The sequence below is a fragment of the Apodemus sylvaticus genome, chromosome 22 (genome assembly GCF_947179515.1).
Source record: "Apodemus sylvaticus chromosome 22, mApoSyl1.1, whole genome shotgun sequence".
Classification (NCBI taxonomy): domain Eukaryota; kingdom Metazoa; phylum Chordata; class Mammalia; order Rodentia; family Muridae; genus Apodemus; species Apodemus sylvaticus.
Window position 1 is genome coordinate 3,873,446 of NC_067493.1, and position 22,959 is coordinate 3,896,404.

The 22,959-nt window shown below is 35.7% G+C and overlaps 1 protein-coding gene across 1 annotated transcript in view; it reads left to right on the forward strand.

The window, feature by feature from the left end:
* The window catches only part of LOC127672657 (zinc finger protein 431-like), a 44,078-nt gene extending 21,532 nt beyond the window's left edge, over positions 1–22,546 (forward strand). The window contains exons 4-5 of the mRNA XM_052167961.1: positions 4,846–4,851; positions 21,723–22,546. Of these exons, the coding sequence (XP_052023921.1) occupies positions 4,846–4,851; positions 21,723–22,546 (830 nt within the window). The remainder of the gene's footprint in view (positions 1–4,845; positions 4,852–21,722) is intronic.
* Positions 22,547–22,959: the final 413 nt, after the last annotated feature.

A 22,959-nucleotide genomic window follows, 5' to 3' on the forward strand; every position in this document is an offset into this window, starting at 1 on the left:
TATCATATAATCTACAAATAGTGATAGGCTGACTACTGCCTTCCTAACATTTATCCCTTTCACCTCCTTTGGTTGTCTAATGGCTGTAGCTAGAAATTCATGTATTATATTGAATAGAGAGGGAGAGAGTGGGCAGTTTTATTTAGTCCCTGACTTTAGTGGGGTTGTTCCAAGTTTCCATTTATTTTGATGTTGGCTACTCATTTCCTGTATATTGCTTTTACTATGTTTGGGTATGTGCCTTGAATTTCTCATCTCTCGAAGACTTTTACATGAAGGGGTATTGAATTTTGTCAAAAGTTTTTTTTCAGCATCCAATAAGATGATCAAGATATTTTTGAGTTTGTTTATATTGTGAATCATTTTGATAGATTCCCATATTGATCCATCCCTGTATCCCTGTTATTAGGCCTACTTGTTCCTTTTGGATAATTCTTTTGAAGTGTTATTAGATTTGGTTTGAGGGAATATTATTGCATAATTTTGTATATGTATTTGTTAGGGAAATTGGTCATTAGATTTCTTACCTTGTTACATCATTTTGTAATTTAGGTATCAGTGTAATTGTGGTTTTATAAAAAGTGTTAGATAGTGCTCCTTCTGTTTCTATTTTATGGAATTGTATGAAAAGTTTTGGTAATAGATCATCTTTGAAGGTCTGATAGAGTTCTGCAATGAAACCTTCTGGCCCTTTGCTTTTTGTGAATGGGAGGCTTCTAATCCTTTGGGAGCTGTGGGACACTTTTGGTATTTTACCTGGTGCTGATTTAACTTTGGTACCTGATATATGTCTATAAAATGAATTAATTTTATCAATTTTTTCCATTTTGTTGAATATAGACATTTGTAGTAGAATCTGATTTTTTTTTATTTTCTCAGTTTCTGTTGTTATATCTCCCTTTTTACTCCTGATTCCGTTAATTTAGATCCTGTCTTGGGGCCCTGTGGTTAGTCTGATTGTTTATGTATCTTGTTGATTTTTCTCAGAGAACCAGATCCTAGCTTCATTTTTTTTATATAGTTATTTTTCATTCTACTTGGTTGATTTCATCTCTGAGCTTGATTATTTCCTGCTGTCTTCTCTTTTTGGTTACATTTGATTTTTTTTTTTTTTTTGATCCAGAGCTTTCAGATGAGTTGCTAAGCTGATAGCATATGATCTCTTTACTTTCTTTACGGAGGCACTCAGAGCTATGAGACTTTCTTTCAGCATTGTTTCCTTTGTGTTCCATAATTTGGATAGGCTGTGCCTTTATTTTCATTGAATTCAAAAAAAATCTTTAATTTCTTTATTTTTTCTCTGACCAATTCATTATTGAGAAGATAATTTGTTGTCTTCCACGTGTATGTGAGATTTTTGCTCTTTTTGTTGTTATTGAATATCAGCCTTAGTCTGAGGCAGTCCCATAGAATACATGGGATTAATTCATTGTCCTTGTATCTACTGAAGTTTGTCCAAGTATGTGGTCAATTTTTGAGAAAGTGACAATGTATTTGCTATTAGTTCAGTTTTTAACATTTTATGCTCTTTTGCTATGCTTAATTTCTAAATAATATTGTGTGTTTTGAAATAATTTACTTCTCACCATTACATAAAGTATACTCAGGAATGGATATTATTAAGTACAAATGACTGCTATTTTCAGTGTATGTAATTATAGAAATATAAATGTTAAAAACTGTTTTTGAAGTATTATTTGCTTCTCAAAATGCACACTGTTATTAAGATGTTTGATGTATAAAATGGTCTTTTATAACAAAATAAGTAAAATATGTTAGATATTTTCTTTGTGGTTTAAGAAAATCATTTTTTAAAATGTATCCATTGAATTACATATCTAAGATTATTTTATAGTGTCTTAATCAGTAGGATAGTAATCTAGTTAAAGGATGACATGGAGAAATAGAACAAACTACTTATCAAAGTACAATAATACAAAAATATACCTATCATATCATAGTGCTCTAAGTCTATAAATTCTTAAATTGTATTCAGCTTTAAAGATCCCTCATTCATGAGGCTTATTTCAAGACAGTTATTTAGGAATTTAGCATGTCTCATAGTATAAACTTTACTGTAAATGCAATTTTAAGTTTCAAATATCTCCCTTAATCATCACTATGCCTTGTTTTAGAATACCAGCAAGTTGTTACGAGTTTTTTCTGGTAATGTTTTTTGCTACTGATGAGATCAACGAGAATCCTTATCTTTTACCCAATATGTCTTTGATGTTTAGCATCAGTGTTGGTCTAATTCAAGACACATTGGGACTTCTTGATAGAGCATATGACCAACAAAACAATGGGGAGTATTTTACTAATTATATCTGTAGAAAATATATAATTTGTGCAGTACACATTATTGGGCCATCATGGAAAACATCTGCCAAACTGGCATTTCTTTCTCTGTCACCACAGGTAAGAATGTGTGACACTGAATGAATCAACAACATTAAATTCCCTTTACATGTGTCAACAAGAAAAGTTTTATGACATGCATTTATGAGTGTGCTACTACTCTCTCTCTCTCTCTCTCTCTCTCTCTCTCTCTCTCTCTCTCTCACACACACACACACACACACACACACACACACACAACCCATACATACACATTGTATATATATTACATTGTAATATACTATATATATATATATATATATATATATATATATATATATATATATATATAAACTGTACTTTTATATCACTATATATCACTGTATGTACATATCAATATATATGTTAAGGAGTTAAATAATCAGATTATATATGTACTGGATAAACAGGCAAGACTGTGTTCTAGGAAATTCAGACTTGTAAGAAATAGTCAAGAATGTAAAAACAATAATACAGGATATTTAGAGTATGTTCATACTATTCTTATTAGGAGTTAAGAAAGATGAGCAACATTACTTGTATATAACTCCAAACAGTCTAATAAAAATATTCCTCATGTGGATGTTTTATCCTTTCTTCTAAACACTCTAGGTTTTCTTTGGTCCATTTAATCCTAACCTAAGTGACCATGACCAGTTTCCCTATGTCTATCAGGTAGCCACCAAGGACACATATTTGTCCCATGGCATGGTCTCCTTGCTGCTTCATTTTAGATGGACTTGGATAGGACTGGTCGTCTCAGATAATGACCAGGGCATTCAGTTTCTCTCAGACTTAAGAGAAGAAATGCAAAGGCATGGGATCTGTTTAGCTTTTGTGAATGTGATCCCAGAAACCATGCAGATATACATGACAAAGTCTACGATATATGATAAACAAATTATGACATCTTCAGCAAAGGTTGTTATCATTTATGGTGAAATGAACTCCACATTAGAAGTCAGCTTTAAAATATGGGGATATTTAGGAGCTCAGAGAATCTGGATCACAACTTCGCAATGGGATGTTGTCACAAATAAAAAGGATTTCAGCCTTGATTTCTTCCATGGGACTTTCATTTTTGCACACCACAGAGGTGAGATGCCTAAATTTAGATATTTTATGCAAACTATGGACACTGACAAATACCCAGTAAACATTTCTGAGTCCATACTGGGATGGAATTATTTTAATTGTTCAATCTCTAAGAACAGAAATAAAATGGAAGATTTTAAATTCAACAACACATTGGAATGGTCAGCACTGCAAAAATATGACATGGCCCTGATTGAAGAAGGTTACAATTTATATAATGCTGTTTACGCTTTGGCCCACACCTTTCATGAACTAATTCTTCAACAAGTAGAGTCTCAAATACCAGCAGAACATAAAGGAATATTTAGAGACTGTCATCAGGTGAAGTTTCTTACATTTCATTATGCTTAGGTGCATCAATATGATCTTTTAAATGTATCCAGAGAAACTCATGCACATTTGTTATAGATTATTCTCTCAGGGGAAAGATTTCTACAGTACAAAATTCCCTAATTTATCTTTTACATGCATGAATACCATACACAAGGAAAGCATTTAATAGGACACAATATTTTTTATGATATCAGTGAGTTTTGTTAAAACATGTCTCAACATTTCACCCAATGAGTACAAAACTTAAAATAGGACCCAACGGTTTGATAATAAAAGCTTTCAGTACTGGATTGTGGTGGTGCATGCCTGGGAGGCACTTGGGAGACAGAGGCAGGTGGATTTCTGAGTTTGAGGCCAGCCTGGTCTACAGAGTGAGTTCCAGGACAGCCAGGGCTACACAGAGAAACCATGTCTCGACAAAAAAAGAACAACAACAAAAAAAACAAACAAAAATAACCTGCAAAACAAACAAACAAACAAACAAAAAGCTTTAAGTGATGCCCAGACTAGAATATTATTCTAAAGAGTAATTTCTCAAGAATCACTACATGTGCTGTAACTAATAGTTACTCATTTAAATTAACAATGATTTACAAAACCACTAATGAATTAGATTGTACATTTTATTAAGTTTCTATTTATCTCATATATGTTTACTATCTATACATGAAAGACCAACAGCCATTCTTTATTTTCACACACATTCAGCATTCCTCTTTATATACTCATTCATGGCTACATTTTAAAAATGTATTTTGACAAGTATAATAACACAAACACACACTCACACACACCATGTTACTTGTTATATGCAATCATTTTTGTGTACATTTTACCATTGAACATTAATATGAAGTATATAAATTTTCAGTTATCAATAAGTTATATTGTATTTTGCTACACGGGATTACTTCAATGCAGCTGTCTTTTGTGAAAGTCATTAAGAAATTAGGCAAAAATATCAATTTTACCTTCACTTTATTGATATGCATAGGTAAGCATCTAATGATGGATCTCATTTAGGTATCTTCCGTGCTGAAGACAAGGGTATTTACTAACCCTGCTGGAGAACTGGTGAACATGAACGATAGGGAAAATCAGTGTTCAGCATATGACATTTTCATCATTTGGAATTTTCCACAAGGCTTTGGATTAAAAGTAAAAATAGGAAGCTATTTACCTTGCTTTCCACAGATGCAACAACTTCATATATCTGAAGATGTGGAGTGGGCCACAGGAGGAACTTCAGTATGTATACCACAAATTTTACTTGTTTTCAAGATATCTATATTATTAATATGAGGTAAGGCACTGAAATAATATCTCTGTGGTTAAGACCAATTACTACACTTGCAAGAGACCATGCTCAGTTACAAGCTCCAAAATATGGTAACTCTGAACTCTATATAAATCTCATCATAATCATCAAAAGCCTATGTATTCCATGTTCAGTTGCACCCATATGTATATTCTCTACAGGAATATACTTATCATATATATAATATGTGTGTGTGTATTTATAAAATGATAATTTTGAAATTATGTGTATACCATGGAATTTAGAAATTATATAACAACATATGTATTGCCTAATTAAATATAATATGTATGAATTAACAGAAATCTTTCTCCAGATTCAAGGTTTCCTTTTTTATTTATATATTTTTTATTGGTTATTTTATGTACTCACATTTCACATGTTATCCTATGGTGTTTCCTCTTCTGTGGGGGATTGCCTTATCTGGCATCAGTGGGAAGGGAGCCTCTTGTTCGTGTGCAAGCTTAATATCCCAGAATAGCGTTTTGTTAGAGTGATGAAGCAGGAGTCTCATAAATGCAAGGGAAGGGGTAGGAATAGGAATGAAGGAATAGGATATTCAAGATATTATTTTAAACTTCAAAAAATTTAGGACAATCTTATGTAAAATATTTTGCTCATATTAATCAAAGGATTCTTTCTTGATTTATCATACTTTCTTCATGAATATCAGTATTCTGATTTTTTTATTTATACATCATGAGAAAAAATTGATGTCATGTAAGCATTCCTTTTGGATGTATCAGTGTAGGATGTTAAAGTTTTAAATTGCTGCATCCTGAAAGTTATATATACAGTATTACATAATGTAGAAAATATTGTGTGACATTTGGTGTACTGCAGGGAAATACAAAATAATAATATGCCTGTAATTGGTAATAAATACTGGCAAACAGAGGAATATTTATAGCCATATCCGTTAATATCCGATATATATATATATATATATATATATATATATATATATATATATATATATATATGTTTAAATGAACTACACACACACAAACACACACACATGCTTTCTCTCAAACACATATTATATAATATTTATATATTGTCTCAGGTTCCCTCCTCCTTGTGTAGTTTGCCATGTACTCCTGGATTTAGGAAAATTCATCAGAAAGAAACAGCAGACTGCTGCTTTGACTGTGTTCAGTGCCCAGAAAATGAGGTTTCCAATGAAACAGGTACATGCTTGCATGCAGAAAGAAATGCTGAATTTGAATCCTTCTCTTTCCAAACTATAACTATGATATGGCATACATGGAAACTGAATTTCTAAAATCTCCATGTTTCAATACTTAATCCGTAAAATAATGTCAACTTTTTTTGGGTCGAGCAAATAACTTGCACTATCTTCTACAAACAATGCATTTCTCTCACAATATGCTGCTTCCTGATTTTATAGTATGCAGAATACATTTAGTAGGACATTCATGTATACCAGTTTTAAAGATAAACTGTTAGGCACAGAGGTTCAAGAACGAAAATATTCCTTCAGGCAGACAATACTTGCATGAGAAACTGTATGTTCTGCTTCCTTTATGGAGATACAGACAAATGGTACAACCCAAAAAACAAACAAAATACAAAAAATTCAATAACTATATCTGCACACTACATTTGTGTGGGGACAGTGAATACATGGTTTGAAGAATTTAAAAATCTCATATCATATTATTATTTATCATATTTTTATTCTTTTTTGTTTATTGCATACTATTTTTCTGTTCCACTCCTTATCGTGGTGTTTTGTTTCACCGCAAAATACAGGTTAATAGACAGCAATCTTATGTCATTGGTCCCTGCAGGAAGAAGGAATGGATGAGATGCTCAGTACCAAATTATTTATTGATATATCCTCTGAATAATACAAATACATAATTATTAAATAAGTAATTATGATATCTTATTAGGTTTTATTGTTTTTCTCCAGCAGATATGCAACAGTGTGTGAGGTGTCCAGATGATAAGTATGCCAACTTAGAGCAAACCCACTGCCTCCAAAGAGCTGTGACATTTCTGGCTTATGAAGATCCTTTGGGAATAGCTCTAGGTTCCATGGCCCTGTCCTTCTCAGCCATCACAATTCTAGTACTAGTCACTTTCGTGAAGTACAAGGATACTCCTATTGTGAAGTCCAATAACTGCATTCTCAGCTACATCTTGCTCATCTCCCTAGTCTTCTGTTTTCTCTGCTCATTGCTCTTCATTGGACATCCCAACAAGGCCACCTGCATCCTGCAGCAGACCACATTTGGAATATTTTTCACAGTGGCTATTTCTACAGTGTTGGCCAAAACAATAACTGTGGTCATGGCTTTCAAGCTCACTACTCCAGGAAGAAGAATGAGAGGGGTGCTGACATCAGGGGTACCTAACTTGGTCATTCCCATTTGTACCCTGATCCAACTTGTTCTCTGTGGCATCTGGTTGGTAACATCTCCTCCCTTTATTGACAGAGATATACAATCTGAACATGGAAAGATTGTCATTATTTGCAACAAAGGCTCAGTCATTGCCTTCCATGTTGTCCTGGGATACTTGGGTTCCTTGGCTCTGGGGAGCTTCTCTTTGGCTTTCCTGGCTAGGAACCTTCCTGACAGATTCAATGAAGCCAAGTTCCTAACTTTCAGCATGCTGGTGTTCTGCAGTGTCTGGATCACCTTCCTTCCTGTCTACCATAGCACCAGGGGGAAGAGCATGGTGGCTGTGGAGGTCTTTTCCATCTTGGCTTCTAGTGCAGGATTGTTAGGGTGTATCTTTGTCCCAAAGTGTTATGTTATTGTAGTTAGACAAGATTCAAATTTTCTACTGAAGTACAAAAATAAATTGCTTCCTTGAAACTTTCATTTTATGACAATGTTAAAAGATTCTCAGCATAGTTTTTCTCTGTCTTTACCAAAGTAGTACTGAATCATATAAAAATTTTAAGTCATATAAAACTTGAACTAACAAATAGGACAGCACTGTCCATTGTGACACCAATTAACACAGTTTGGTGGAACAGGGTTTCATTTATTAGTACACAGTCCTGACGATATAGAGAACTGTAAATCTGAATTGAGGTATGGCTACCATAATTTTGAGCTGTTTTTTGTGTGTGTGTGTGTGTGTGTGTGTGTGTGTAAGCCTTGAATGATTAATATAATGTGACTGCACCTACTGCAGACAGTACCCCCTCTATTAAAGTTGTTCTTAGAGTTATTAAAAGAGGACTGCAGACAGCATGGACCTGAAGCCTGTAATCAAATTTATTCCGCATACATTTACGGAGTGCTTGCATCCAATTTCTTGCCTTGGCTACATTGAATATACTGCAACCAAGTTACGTAAGAAAATAAACACTTTTCTCACATGTTTCTTTTGATCATGGTGTTTTTTACATCAACAGAATCTAAGGCATGTAAGTGGTAAATCGCCTCTGTTTGGATTTGGAATATCATAGATTCCCCATGCAATAAAAGGCACTTATTTGAAAAGAAAAACAAGAGTTAATGTTAGCAGATTGTGAAGCACAGTGACAGTATTGCATATGACAACATAGAAATGTTGGACGTTGGAATAGCTTTACAATGTACTAGGAATATTTTAAGAATATCAGATAACATACAAAGATTGGAACAATTTATGAAAGGACAATGTCTTCAGGTTGTGCATGCAACATTATGCTCTGTAAATTTATTTGAAAAGATACAATTTCATTATGAAATGAAAGTGTTTCTTTAAGTGTGTAAAATCTCTAATGGAAACGTCATGTACAAAACCTTTACCACAATAAGACAAGTAAATTTGATGAAGATATAAATCATTCTAGATGAAGGGTCTCATAATTTTTTTCAAAATATGAGTACTAAAGGTTATTTCAGTTTACTCTTACACATACAAACATGCACATTATTTCTTTTTTTGAAGATTTATTTATTATATGTAAGTACACTGTAGCTGTCTTCAGACTCACCAGAAGAGGGCGTCAGATCTCTTTACCGATGGTTGTGAGCCACCATGTGGTTGCTGGGATTTGAACTCAGGACCTTCGGAAGAATAGTCCGTGCTCTTAACCGCTGAGCCATCTTTCTAGCCCTGCACATTAGTTCTTTACATCAGTTAATGAATGTCAGTGTCATTTCTCTCAAAGTCATTGTTGGTAGTTTATTTTTGACATTGTCATTTAATTTCTTTTTGTTTATATTTCCTGTCTCCAAGACACCCTTTGTACCAGTCCTTGCTCTCCTAAAATGCACATGTCCTATTATCTCATTAATTCTTACTGAATGTATATATGTATATATATATATATATATATATATATATATATATATATATATATTGAAATATAAATTATTGAGACTATGTAAAATCGCATGTATTTATGTAATCATAAGGTCACATAGTAGTAAAATCACAGTTCACTACAATCTGCTATACTTAAAAATCAGGGTTTTTATGAGCCACCCTCAGAGATTTTTTCTACTGTAATAGATACGAACAAATATAAACAACCCTAGGCAGTCAATTTTCAGAATGTGAAAGAACTTGGAACACACATTAAAAAATGGGATGTCTCCATAAGATCCCTTGCCGTGGGACTCAGGAGACACTGGGGAAGTATAGGTAGAAGTATTATCCATGCCAGAGGGGACTGAGAACAACCACCGTGGAAAACAGGATTTCTAAACAAGAAATATAGATGCACATGTGAAATTACAGAGACTGTGGCAGCACGCACAGGGCCTGCATGGTTCTGTTCAATATGAGGTCTCAATATTGAGAGGAGGATGGAACTGCACCCCCATTCCAATCCAGTTGACATCCATTTACCAAATCAATATTAATAGTTTTTATAATATAAAACGCTTTATGAAAGGAAGGATGACAACTTACATCGGCATATATTACATGAAGTTGAGGATCACGTCATATATGTAGAAATCATTTTCTAGAAACATAATGGCCACCAGATGAAGGAGAAAGGAGACATTAAAATCCATGTCTATATGAAAAATGATTTAACAGACTTGCTTACAGGTATGATTTACAAGAAGCTCTTTTTTCAAAAGATGTGCTCAATAATAGTACACTCATGGGGTATTCAAACTATCTGAATGGCAAACCTTTTGCCGAGAATCAGATGGAAAACAGAAAACAAACTCAAAGTCATTGTTGGTTTTTCTTTGTCTCATTATGCTTGTATATGCCAGGACTTTTATATTGTATTTTCTTTTGTGTTCATTTGATTTGTTGTTTTCTGTTCTTTGTTTTTGTGGGGTTTTTTTTTGTTGTTTTTTTTTTTTATGCCACAAAGTTCCTTCCTATTTAAGTGTATTGTGGCTCAAACTTTTGTGTTTTTATGTAATTTCATATGTAATTTCATTTTAGGAATTTAAGTTTGTGTATGTTGAGGTTTCTTAGTTGTTTTATGTATCTTTTCATCTGTTTATTTTTCATTTTGTTTTCTTAGAGGTTTTGTTTTTTATAATTAATAATAATAATAATAGAATAGTTTAGATGTTTAGTTTATTAACAGGGAAAGGAAAGGAAGAGTAGGGATTTGAACAAGTGGCATGGGATAGGAAAATCTGGATATAGTGGGGTGAGGAGAGAGGTAATTAGAATATAGTGTATGAAAGATATCTATGCTCAATAATAGAAAAATGAGAGATAAAAGAGAAGACCATCAATGAACATTGTACCACTCCTTTCCTGTGATGAATCAAATAAAATGCTCTGTGACATTAAGGACAACACCGTAACTCGGCATCAATCCCTTCATGAAATCCTCCAGGATGGCATCCTGTATGTAGAAATCATTTCCTAAAAACTAATGCCCACCAGACAAATGAAAAATAGTGACATGTTACAATTCACGTCTAAATTATCAATGATTAAACAGACACACTTTCAGGTATGGTTCATAAAAATCTCTTTTGTGATTGTAAATTTGTATTTATGATTGAACTACCAAAAGCACCTTTAAAAGGAAAAATAATTGCCTCAGAGAATGTAGCCTTGCTTAATCAAGCAAGCAAAACACAGACTAGGGCTGTCCAAGTTTGGCATCCTGCCCATCGCATTTCTTCAAGCAAGCCCCTGGTCCAAGTATTTTGAGCAGATTCAGCCCTGATAGTGAAGGTATTCAGAGGTCACGGCCTGATCTTGCAAGGGAGGAGCACCACAAGGGACCTCACAGGTGCAAACATCTGGCTACACCTGGCCGACGCTTCCCATGCAGCTCTAGGGAGGACCAACCACCACTGCTCCCACTGCTCATATGTCTGCTCCTCCTTACTATGGGCAGTGACACTGTGCTCAACAAGTCTCAAAAACGGAGCTTACTATAGATATTTACATGAATAAATTATGAAATTCAAAGCTAAATGGAACTAGAAAAAGGCCCAGTGCTAGGATTATTTTCCATGTAAATCTCCAATATTATCAAAATTTTCTAATTCTCTCATTATTTAATTTAGAAATATTTTTATTTCTGTCATTTTAGAAGTATCCCTTTCCTTGTAAATCTTCAACGTTCACACTTCTTTCTATGTATTTCTTCAATTTTATCAGGAATATATTCCATGAAAATCTTCCCTTTCATCCCAAATTTTTCTATGTCCTTGGTCATTCAGTAAAAATAAAATTATCTACTTTTTTTAACATTATTTTCCAACAAATTCTTCAATTTTAACACATTTTTCTATATATTACTTTAATTTTCTCGGAAATGTTTTACATGTAAACCCTCAATTTTATCAGAAAATGTTTCTAGTTTATTTTTCAGTCGTTTTAGGAATTTTTTATGTCTATTGTTTGTCTGTATTAATTTTCAATTAAAACCTTCACTATTTCAAGCTCTACTTCATTTTTTTCACAAATATTTTCAGTGAATGTTTCTACTACCTTTTTCAATTAATTTAGAAATAGTTTTTATGTCTAATAATATTTTATCTGTATTATCTTTTCTGATATCTTCAATTATAATACATTTCCTATATATTACTTCAATTGTATTAGAAATATTTTCCATCAAAATCTTCAATTTTATCAAAAATTTTTTCTAGGTTATTGGACAATGTTCTAGGTATATTTTCTATATTTACTATTTTACTATTATTATTTTCCAATTAATTCTTCAATTTTAACACACATATCTTCAATATCACTATAGATATTAGTTAAGATAAACTTTAATTTTATCAGAAAATATTTCTGTTTAATTTTTCAATAATTTAGAGATGTTTTTATGTACACAAAATTATCTGAATAATTTCCAGTGAAAATCTTCAATTTAACACTACTTTTCTCTATATTGTTTTAATTATATCAGAAACAATTTCATTGAAAATCATGAATTTTTTGACAAAATGTTTCTAGGTGCTTGATTTAGTAAAGATAAGTTATCTTTTTACCATTATTATTTTCCAACAGATTTTTCAATTTTAACACATTATTTTTCAATTTATTCCTAAAATTGAGTTTGCCTACATATTTAGTTCTCTTTGTCAACTTTTTATGTCTATTTATTTTCAATGACAAATCTCAATTCAAAATAAATTTTCTGTATATTTCTTCAATTTTATTGGAAATATTTTCCATCAAAGCCATCAATTTGATTAGAATTTTTTTACATGGTTTGTCAGTTTTGATGTATTATCTATGTGTACACTTTCATGTGTGTTATTGCACATCAATTTCTTCAATTTTAACACACATATTTATATATTTCTTCAAATTCAGTGAAAATGTCACATTGGCTTCACTGTCAGTCACTCAGAGACTGCTGGTCCTGTCCCTGATGTCATGACAACCCAGGCCCTCTCTCATCTATCTCAGCCCCTGCGGGAGCCATGTTGGATTCCCTAACTGTCACCCAGCAACCACTGGCTGCCGCGCCCCTGACATCCCCCGAGCCCCGCCCCCGCTGTGTGACCTTGCATCTCAGCCCCTGGTGGGCGCCATGTTGGCGTCCCTGTCTGTCACCCGGCAACCGCTGGCACCCCCCCCCTGACCTCACAGCAGCGCCCGCCCTGCATCCAGTCTCCTGGAATGATGTCATTTCCTGTCTTCTATTTTATGAATGAAAGCGGGCTGGGAGTTTGAATGTGCGCGTTGGTCAGAGGTCTGGCAGAGGCAGGAAGGAGGTGAGTGTGTGCATTTAGCGACTGCTTGCGATTGCTGAGCTTCCCGGGCTCTGAGCAGCCGGGCCTGAAATTGTGGAACGGGACCGCATTCACATGCGCATCTGGATGAAGATAGTGCTCCATGCTGTGGTTGTCTGTGAGCTCTCAAGTCACACCACACTATCCCCTGTAGTCACCTCAGATGCGGTCTGTAAGTTTGGAGAGGCCAGGCAAGACGTGGGCTTCCCGCTCTGGAAAGTTTACAGTGGGGCAGAGTGCGAACCCTCTCTGTGCTCCAGGCGGGGACAGTGGATGGGCAAGGCACAGGCTTCCCGCTCTGGAAAGTTTACAGTGGGGCAGAGTGCGAACCCTCTCTGTGCTCTGGGCAGGGACAGTGGACGGGCAAGGCTTGGGGTTCCCGCTCTGGAGAGTTTACAGTGGGGCAGAGGGCAAACCCTCTCTGTGCTCCAGGCAGGAACAGTGGAGGGACAAGGCGCGGGCTTCCCGCTCTGCTCTGGAAAGTTTGCAGTGGGGCCAAGTGCAAACCCGCTCTGTGCTCCTCCAGGCGGGCACAGTGGCCTCCTAGCACGACCCTCCTGTGGGAACAGAAGCTGAGCCTGGCCGCCATGGATCGCTGGGCTGTGCGCCAGTCTCTGGCTTCTGCCTGTGAGCTGGTGAGACAGGTAGGGAATTCACAGGCCAATAAACTGCATCCTGTTCCTTAATGAGACAGGCTGGGCTGTGACATGACAAAGACCTGGTAGAGTTCACAGAGGTCTGGGCTGGCGCTTTCCCAAGGAACATAAATAATCAGGTTGGAGCTGGCTGGGGTCCAGGGCTGTGGGATGGATGGGGCTAGGACCCAGGCTATTTTTTTTCTTTAGTTTTGTTAATTATTTTTGTAGTAGTTATTTATATTGTTTTCCTTTGATGTTTGCTGTTTTGATTACTGTGCAGCAAAGACACTTTTCTACAATCTGTTTGATATTTTGGATGCTTCTTTTACATTAACAGGCACCTCCATTAGTTTAAGAAAGTTTTCATTTATGATTTTATTGGAAATGATTTCTAGACATTTATGCTGATTGAGCGTTTTCCCTGTAGTTGTGCAGCTTGAATGGTTCTCCGTGTCATGCTCTGAGCTCTGCTGTTGTGTGCTGTGAGGGGACCTCAGGGAAGCTCTGAAATCAAGACATGGTGAGTAAAGGATATCTCTCCACAAAGGGGAGGAACATGTGGTTGAGCAGTGTGTCCTCTATGAGGTGGGATTGGAATGATCAGCCAGATGTGACTTCCTGTGAGGTTTCTAGTGGTTGCTTCTTATTTGGTAGTTCAGGCCATGATCTCTGAATAATTTCAGTATCATGGCTGATTGTAATTCTGTCCAAAACATCTGGACCAGTTGCTTTCTTGTAGAAGCATGGGTGGCTTTTGAGACTATGCAGCATCTTTTTGTCTTTTAGAATATGCAATAAGAAAGCAGGAATATACCTGGAGAGATGTCTCAGAGGTTAAGAGCTGTGGCTGTTCCTACTCAGTTCATGAGTTCAATTCTTAGCAACCACATGATGGCTCACAACCATATGTAATGGGATCTGGTGCTCTCTTCTGGCCTGCAGGAATACATGCAGGGAGAACATTGTGTGTGTAATGAATTAATTCCTTAAAAATGAAGATGGATATGAATCTAATAGTTCTGATTTCATACATTACTACTTTTTATTTTGTTTAGTTTCTTACTTTTTTCTGCTGTAGTTTTTTTTATATTTCTTTAACTTGTATGTTTAGTGCTTTGATTGTTATGCGGTAAATGAAAGACCTCTTTCCCATTTTTTTTTTTTTTCTATTTTCGATGCTTCCAATTCATTAACAGGCATCTACTTTAGTTTAAGAGAGTTTTCATTCATGATTTCATTTGAAATATTAAATATTTTCTAGACCTTTATGTTGATTGATTCTTCTTTTTCTTCTTCTTCTTCTTCTTCTTCTTCTTCTTCTTCTTCTTCTTCTTCTTCTTCTTCTTCTTCTTCTTCTTCTTCTTCTTCTCCTTCTCCTTGTCCTTCTCCTCCTCCTCCTCCTCCTCCTCTCCTCCTCCTCCTCCTCCTCCTCCTCCTCCTCCTCCTCCTTCTTCTTCTTCTTCTTCTTCTTCTTCTTCTTCTTCTTCTTCTTCTTCTTCTTCTTCTTCTTCTTCTTCTTCTTCTTTCTTGTTATTCACCTTCTCCTTCTTCTTTTCATCTGCTCCTCCTCCTTCTCCTTTTCCTTTCCTTTTCTGATATGTCGTGAGAAAACAAACTAAATAAAACATGGAAGAGATCTGCTGCAAAAGAGGCAGGGAAGAGAGTGAGAACCTGAGGTTGGTGATTTATTTTCCTGGCCAGTATTCATTATTATACTATGCTGGTGTTTGGGCAGCTGCATTCGTGGTGATTATGGCTCTAGGTACTGGTTTCTCACGGTGTCTTTTTTGGGTGGGAGTTTACTCCTGGCTTATGGTTTGCTGTCTAGATTTTTAGAAAATATTGGGTGACTGTTGCCCCTTTTTCTGACCTGTTTGGTGGGTATGTTGAAGAGGAAATGCTGACTAATGTTAAAAGCCTGGGAAGGAGGTGGGCAGTAAGAGATGCTCTTAGCAATCTACAAGGATCCATAGTCAGGAGAGAGGTGAAGCTGCCATCATTTCTACATTTCAGAGCTACAGTCATCTGAAGGAGCCTCAGTTGTGGATGTGTCCTCATCAAAATGGCAATTGCTATGTCTGTGAGTGATAGTGTTGATGATTATGAGTGTGACAATATTCAGAAGCAAGTGGGCCTAGGATGGTTGAGATGACTTCCTGAGCATGCCAAATAGACCGATCTTAAGAACAAGCCAAGAGATGATGTTTGTCCATGCTTTTGCCTACTGTTTGTAGCTTCTGTTCTATTCTAAGCTCCCAAAGTTGTGAACTGGTATCTGCCAGAACCATTAACAGCAACGATTTATTATGAGATTTATTATTGTTTTTATGAGATGTTTTTGCTTCAGGATTCTACCACAGCAAGATAGTTGCAAGTTAGAACACCACCAACAACAAAAAAATGGTATCAATAGATGATTTTGCTGCTGGACAGAGTCTAGGTTCTGTTTTGAGGGATATGGAAATTATTAGAAATTGAGATGGCAAAAGTCATAGAAAGCTGTTCATGAAGTTTAATCAGTTGTTCTTATAGGATTGTGAGTTTGGAGTGTTGTCAATATGCAACCAGAGGAAATCGAGATCATAGCATTTGAGTGGAAAATAGAATCTGAAATTTTCAGAGAGAGGTCATTCATGTGATATTTTTCCAAGAATCTTTTCTTCTTGGCTTACACCCTGAAATATTGAGTGGGGTAAAATTTGAAATGAATGTGCTGGTTTCTATATTTTCATCCCAATGTGTGTGTTTGTTCATTTTCCCACTTATTTATTTATTATTTATATATTTTATTTAAATTCGAACTGCTACCATCTCTTCAGTGCAGTTTACACAGTCCTTCATTCCTAACTCCTTTTATCTCTCTAAGGAGCTCGGGGACCACGGGAGTATCTACCAACCTTGGCTATGCATCTCAGCTACAATCAACCCCGTTGACTCCCTGTTGTACTCCCTTTCGTGGTCTGTGGCACATTCTAAAGATGCCTAAACTCTTAGACCCCTAACAGCTGCAGACTTCAATTAATTTTCCTCACCCTATGGCCCTTCCTTTCTCCTCCCCACAACTTTTTGTAACTTCCCCTTCCCCTTTCTTAACTACATGCCTTTCCAGTTCTTTCTCTTTCATCTGTCTCCTATGACTATTTTATTTATACTTCTGAGTGAGATTCAACCATGCTCATTTTAGACTTCCTTCTTTTTAAAGATTTACTTATTATATATATGTGAACACTCTTAGCTATCTTCAGACACACCAGAAGAGGGTGTCAGATCTCATTACTTGTGGATGTTAGCCATCATGTGCTTGTTGGTATTGGACCTAAAGTCTTTCCAAAGAGCAGTCATTGCTCTTAGATGCTGAGTCATCTATCCAGCCCCTTAGCCTTCCTTCTTGTTTAGTTTCTTCAGGGCCAAGAAATACAGCAGGGATATCCAGTACATTATGGCTATTATTCATTTGTATGAGAGTATATATATGCATGTCCTTTGGGGTCTGGGATACCTCACTTAGAATGATGGTATCTAGACCTATCGATGTGCCTGCAAAATTCATGTTGTCATTGTTTTTACAGGCTAAACATAATTCCATTTTGTATATGATCCATATATTCTGTATCCATATTTTGGTTGAGGTACATCTTAATTTTTTTCTTAGTTTCAAGCTGTTATAAATGAAACAGATATGAACTTAGTGGAGCACATACCCTTGTGGATAGATGGCTAAGAACATATGCTAAGTATATCACTTCCTCCAGCTAAGTCTTAAATTCATAAAAGGAGTAGGCAATGTGTTTCCTAGTTGCAAGAAGGAACTTTTCATAAAAAATGCTGCAAATGTGGTTTAACTGACGCAAAGTCCATCAAGTTAGACGTCAAACTTGAGAGGATCATTCATATGGTATGTCTTCTGAAAATTGATAGATAATAAATTTCAAGATTATGGATTATTCCTGTATGGTTTCAGTTTGGCACTATTACACCATTCTTTTGTACAGTCAGCACCCCAGGGAAGTTCATTGCAGTGAATTTATGAGGATGATGCATGAGTTGCATTTTGCGACCACAACTTATTGAGATAACTAAGGTATTGGTAAATCTGCCATAGAAAGATGTATATAAGGAAAGGAAGTAGCCAAAATGTTAAAAGATGTGACTTTCAAGATTTTGCCTTGAGTGTCCAAGGAGACTTTAGACATTTGATCAGTGTAGGAGCTCCTGCAGACTGCTAGGATCACTGAAGAAAGACTGAATGAATTTACATCACATGATGAACATTTGCCTATAGTGATCAGGGTATGTAGTTGATTGAAACAAAAAGCTGCCAGATAGGATGATGTCTTTGGCCGCTTGTCTGTCCTGTCTGTCTTTCTTTGTGAAGCATGTGGAAGAACTTCTGGTAGGAGCCATTGCAGATACCTTCCAGGAAAGTGTTTGTAGAATGAAAATTTTATTTTTTCTCTCATTTTTTGCTTTTCCAATAATTTATATATTCATTGTCACCCTTATCACTATCTCCGTTATATTTCCCTTGCTATGGCAGAGTCCCTCCCCAGTCTCCTCTGTTCTTCTTTGAGAGGTTGTGGGGCCCCCAGGTATCCCGAAAATTGGTGCATCAATTCTCTTGTGAGTTAAGTGCATCCTCTATCACTGAGGCCAGGCATGGCAGCCCAGTTAAGGAAACAGATTCAAAAGAAATCCACCCCCACCCCACACACACACAGCTATAGGGAAATCCACTGCTACAGTTGTTATTAGATGATCTTCTGAGCCTCTGAGCTACACATCTGCTATATATGTGCCAGGTGACTTATTCTGTCCTGTGTATGCTATTTGGCTGGTGGCTTAATCTCTAAGTGTCCCCAAGGGTGCTTGTTACTTGAGTCTCTTGGTCTTCGTTTGGAGTTCCTATCCTCCTCAGGGGCTTCAGTCTTCCTGCCAACTCTTCCATGAGATTCCCCAAGGTCCATGCAAGGTTTGACTCTGGATCTGTGCAGCTTTTTCAGTCAGCTGGTGGGTGGATCCTCTCAATAGACAATTAATCAAGGCTTCGGTGTGGTAGCATAACAGAATGTCGTTAATAATGTCATGGATTGGTGTTTGTCCATAGAATGACACTCTCAAGTGGGGCAAATTTTCATTGGTCATGCCCTCAGTCTCGGCTCCAGATTTTACCCCGCATTTCTTTTAGAGGGAAAACATTGTGTCCTTGGTGTGTTCTGTGTTGTGGATGAAACTGACCCTTCAACTTTCTTCTCATGCTCCCATATATTCACTATAATCTCTTTCCTTAAATCATATAAAATACAATGGATACATTTGCTAATCAGTGATAATCTATTTTACAAGTCTAGTTGTTTTATATTTTTATATGTATTCTATTTTTTGCTTTTCTTTTCCAAAACAAATTTCGCTGTGTAGCTTTGTCTGTCCTTAAAGTAGTAGAGAAACCAAAAAAGACACATGTCTTGTATTTGTAATATAAGCATATTTTTGTGTGGTTTTTCTTTTTTGTTGTTGTTGTTTTGTTTTGTTTTGTTTTGGGATTTGGTTTTTATGAGACAGGGTTTCTCTGTATAGCCCTGGCTGTTCTGGAACTCATGTTGTAGACCAGGCTGGCCTCAAGAAATCCGCCTGCCTCTTCCTCCCAGAGTGCTGGGATTACAGGTGTGCGCCACCACCGCCCGGCTCTGTGGTTTTTCATCCATATCTTTAGTTTTGAAATTTGACCAAATGTTATAGACTAAACTTCATATTTCTGCCAGATGAATACAGATGTGCTGTGAATTTATAATTCTTTGTAGGAACTTTCATTCAGTATCATTTTTTTCCCATGGTTGTTTTTGTAGTGATTGAGGGTCTTAAAATATACATTTTAGTCTCCTAGAACACATTACAAAGGTCATGCCTGTGTCTAGGTAAATGACATACACCTGCCTTTGCCTCTGTGATTAAAGACATGAGAAAATACACCCAGCTTGCCCATCATGTTTGTTGTTAGCAATTGTTCATACAATTTTTCAGATGTGTGCTTGGTATTGTGGATCTGTTTCCCCTGCATGTCCCTCTCAATTCACATTTCTCTGCCAAAGCTGTGTCCTATTCAAAGTGTTCAAAAGTGACAGAGGTGTATCTTATAATTAAAGCTCCTTCTAAAATGACACAGTGATTATAAATTCTGAGTCAGAAAATAAGCAGAGCAAGCACGAGAATTATGTGAATATGTATTTGAGAAAGCATATATTTGTTTTCCGGTGATGTTAGTATCATGCTTTGTGTTGTACATGTATGGGATATTTGGGATGCAGTGACTTTTGATGATGTGCATGTGAAATTCACGGATGAAGAGTGGAATTTGCTGGATCCTTCCCAGAAGAGTCTCTACAAAAATGTGATGTTTGAAACCTACCTGAACCTCAAAGCTATAGGTAAGACTGTTATTTTTTCTGAAGGAAACAAATGTTTCTTGGTTATTGATGAATTCTATGATTTTAATTGTATGAAAATTGAGCTGAATATTTCAGTTTCACTGAATTTTCACTGTACTTTCACGGTGCAGTTAAAATTCACAGTACCTTTAATTTTGCCTATTTTCCAATAGTATTTCATTCATTTTCTGGTACTATGTTTTAGGCTATAATTGGGAAGACCATCATCTTGAAGAACATTGTCAAAATAATAGAAGTTATGAAAGGTAATTTTCTTGTGCAAGCTGATTCAAATTTGTCTCTGAGGAAATTTTAATATCTTATGGAATCTCCAGCAAAAAGCTAGAGTGTAAATAACAGTCCGTTAAGTGTAGATATGATTATAATATTCTTACAAAACCATGGACCTCAAGATCCGATAGGTGATTTGTGTATCAATTTGATAAGTAGCTCCATTAGACCTGTGCTGTGGATCTGCCAATCTGTATAGTCTCATAGTATTTAGAAATTGCACATTGAATAGTGATAAATTTATACCCAAAACAATCTAATAAGCAAATAGTCCATAGAAAATTTGGTGTTACTAATATTCTTATAGTAATATGGTTCAGTTTGGTGAGAGGGCATTTTATGAGATTCAATAATATTGTTGTGGAGAAACATTAGTCCATATAGCACATGTTATGAGAAACAAAAATTCAAACAGTGTGAATGCAATGCGTAAACCTTTCATTTATCATTCTTTTTATTAGGTATATCATGTGTCACAATGGATAATAATCATGTGAGCATAGGGATATGGAAAGAAGAAGCATAAAATTTTTGTTCTAAAACAAGAAGATATGTAGTATTCTGCCTTCGAAAGAAATTAGAAATATGAAAGACATTTGCAATTAGTTGGGTTTTTAGTTTTACAGGGAATATCCCAAAACTCATAGTGTAAAACAATCTTTATGGGTACTAGGAATTTGGAAATTTTTCTGTGTGTCCTGGTTCCCAGTCACATGAGTTGTAATTCACACTAGAGGAAAAATATGAATACAGTTAGTGTTATGCAGATCAGAGTTTTTCTAACTTTATTCAGATAGCTAAAATACATCTTGTAAAAAGAGGGTACTATAAATATGAGCCATGTAATAACCATCACAGGTGTCTTGAACAACTCATGATGAGGGAGAACACCATGAACATATAAAGTGCTAAAACCTTAAGATCTGATGCTTCTTTACTATTAGACAAATTGTAAACATAATTCATATTAATTACATGAATGATAAGAGTATTGAATGTAGTAAAGATTTCACATGTGCTAATTATCATTGCAGGCATGTAAGAAGATATACTGGAGTGAAACCCTATGAGTGTAATATATGTGGTAAAGCTTTTACAAGATCAAGTCATCTCCAATATCATAAAATAGCACATACTGGAGAGAAACCTCATGAATGTAATCAATGTGGTAAAGCCTTTACAAGACCCAGTCATCTCCAAACACATAAAATGACACATACAGGAGAGAAACCTTATGAATGCGATCAATGCGGTAAAGCCTTTGCACAGAACAGTTATCTCCAAATTCATAAAAGAACACATACTGGAGAGAAACCTCATGAATGTAATCAATGTGGTAAAGCCTTTGCATGTCACAGTGATCTCCAAAGACATAAAAGAACACATACTGGAGAGAAACCTTATGAATGTAATCTATGTGGTAAAGCATTTGCATGTCACAGTAATCTACAAATGCATAAAAGAACACATACTGGCGAGAAACCTTATGAATGTAATCAATGTGGTAAAGCCTTTGCACAGCAGAATGATCTCCAAAGACATAAAAGAACACATACTGGAGAGAAACCTTATGAGTGCCATCAATGTGGTAAAGCCTTTGCACGGCGCAGTCATCTCCAATATCATAAAAGAACACATACTGGAGAGAAACCTTATGAATGTAATCAATGTGGTAAAGCCTTTGCATGTCACAGTAATCTCCAACATCATAAAAGAACACATACTGGAGAGAAACCATATGAATGTAATCAATGTGGTAAAGCCTTTGCACAGCGCAGTAATCTCCAATATCATAAAAGAACACATACAGGAGAGAAACCTTATGAGTGCATTCAATGTGGTAAAGCCTTTGCCTATCGCAGAAATCTCAAATATCATGAAAGAACACATACTGGAGAGAAACGTTATGAATGAAAACAATGTGGTAAAGTGTTTTCACCAGGGAGAAGTCTCCAAATTCTGTGTGCTGGAGAGAAACATAATGAATATGATCATGAATTAAGTGAGAATTAGGAGAGTATCATAGTAGGATTTGATAGACATGGGTGCTTGGGATTATTTACATTCTGAAGCTTTTTTTGTTTGTTTGTTTGCTTGTTTGTTTGTTTTTTTTATGCTTTTGCAAAGAAGTTTGCTGCCCTTGTCTAAAGAGTTTCCTTGAGGTTAAGGTAAAACTGTTTACACTACTTGTATTGACAAAGTACATCACGAAAATAACTGCATAGAATTTGGCCTGAAAGTTTTTAACAAGTATAGAAACTAAGAAAGGAAAAATAAAAAAAAGAAAGGTTCAAAATACAAGGCATCATCAGGAAGTTAAATGACGT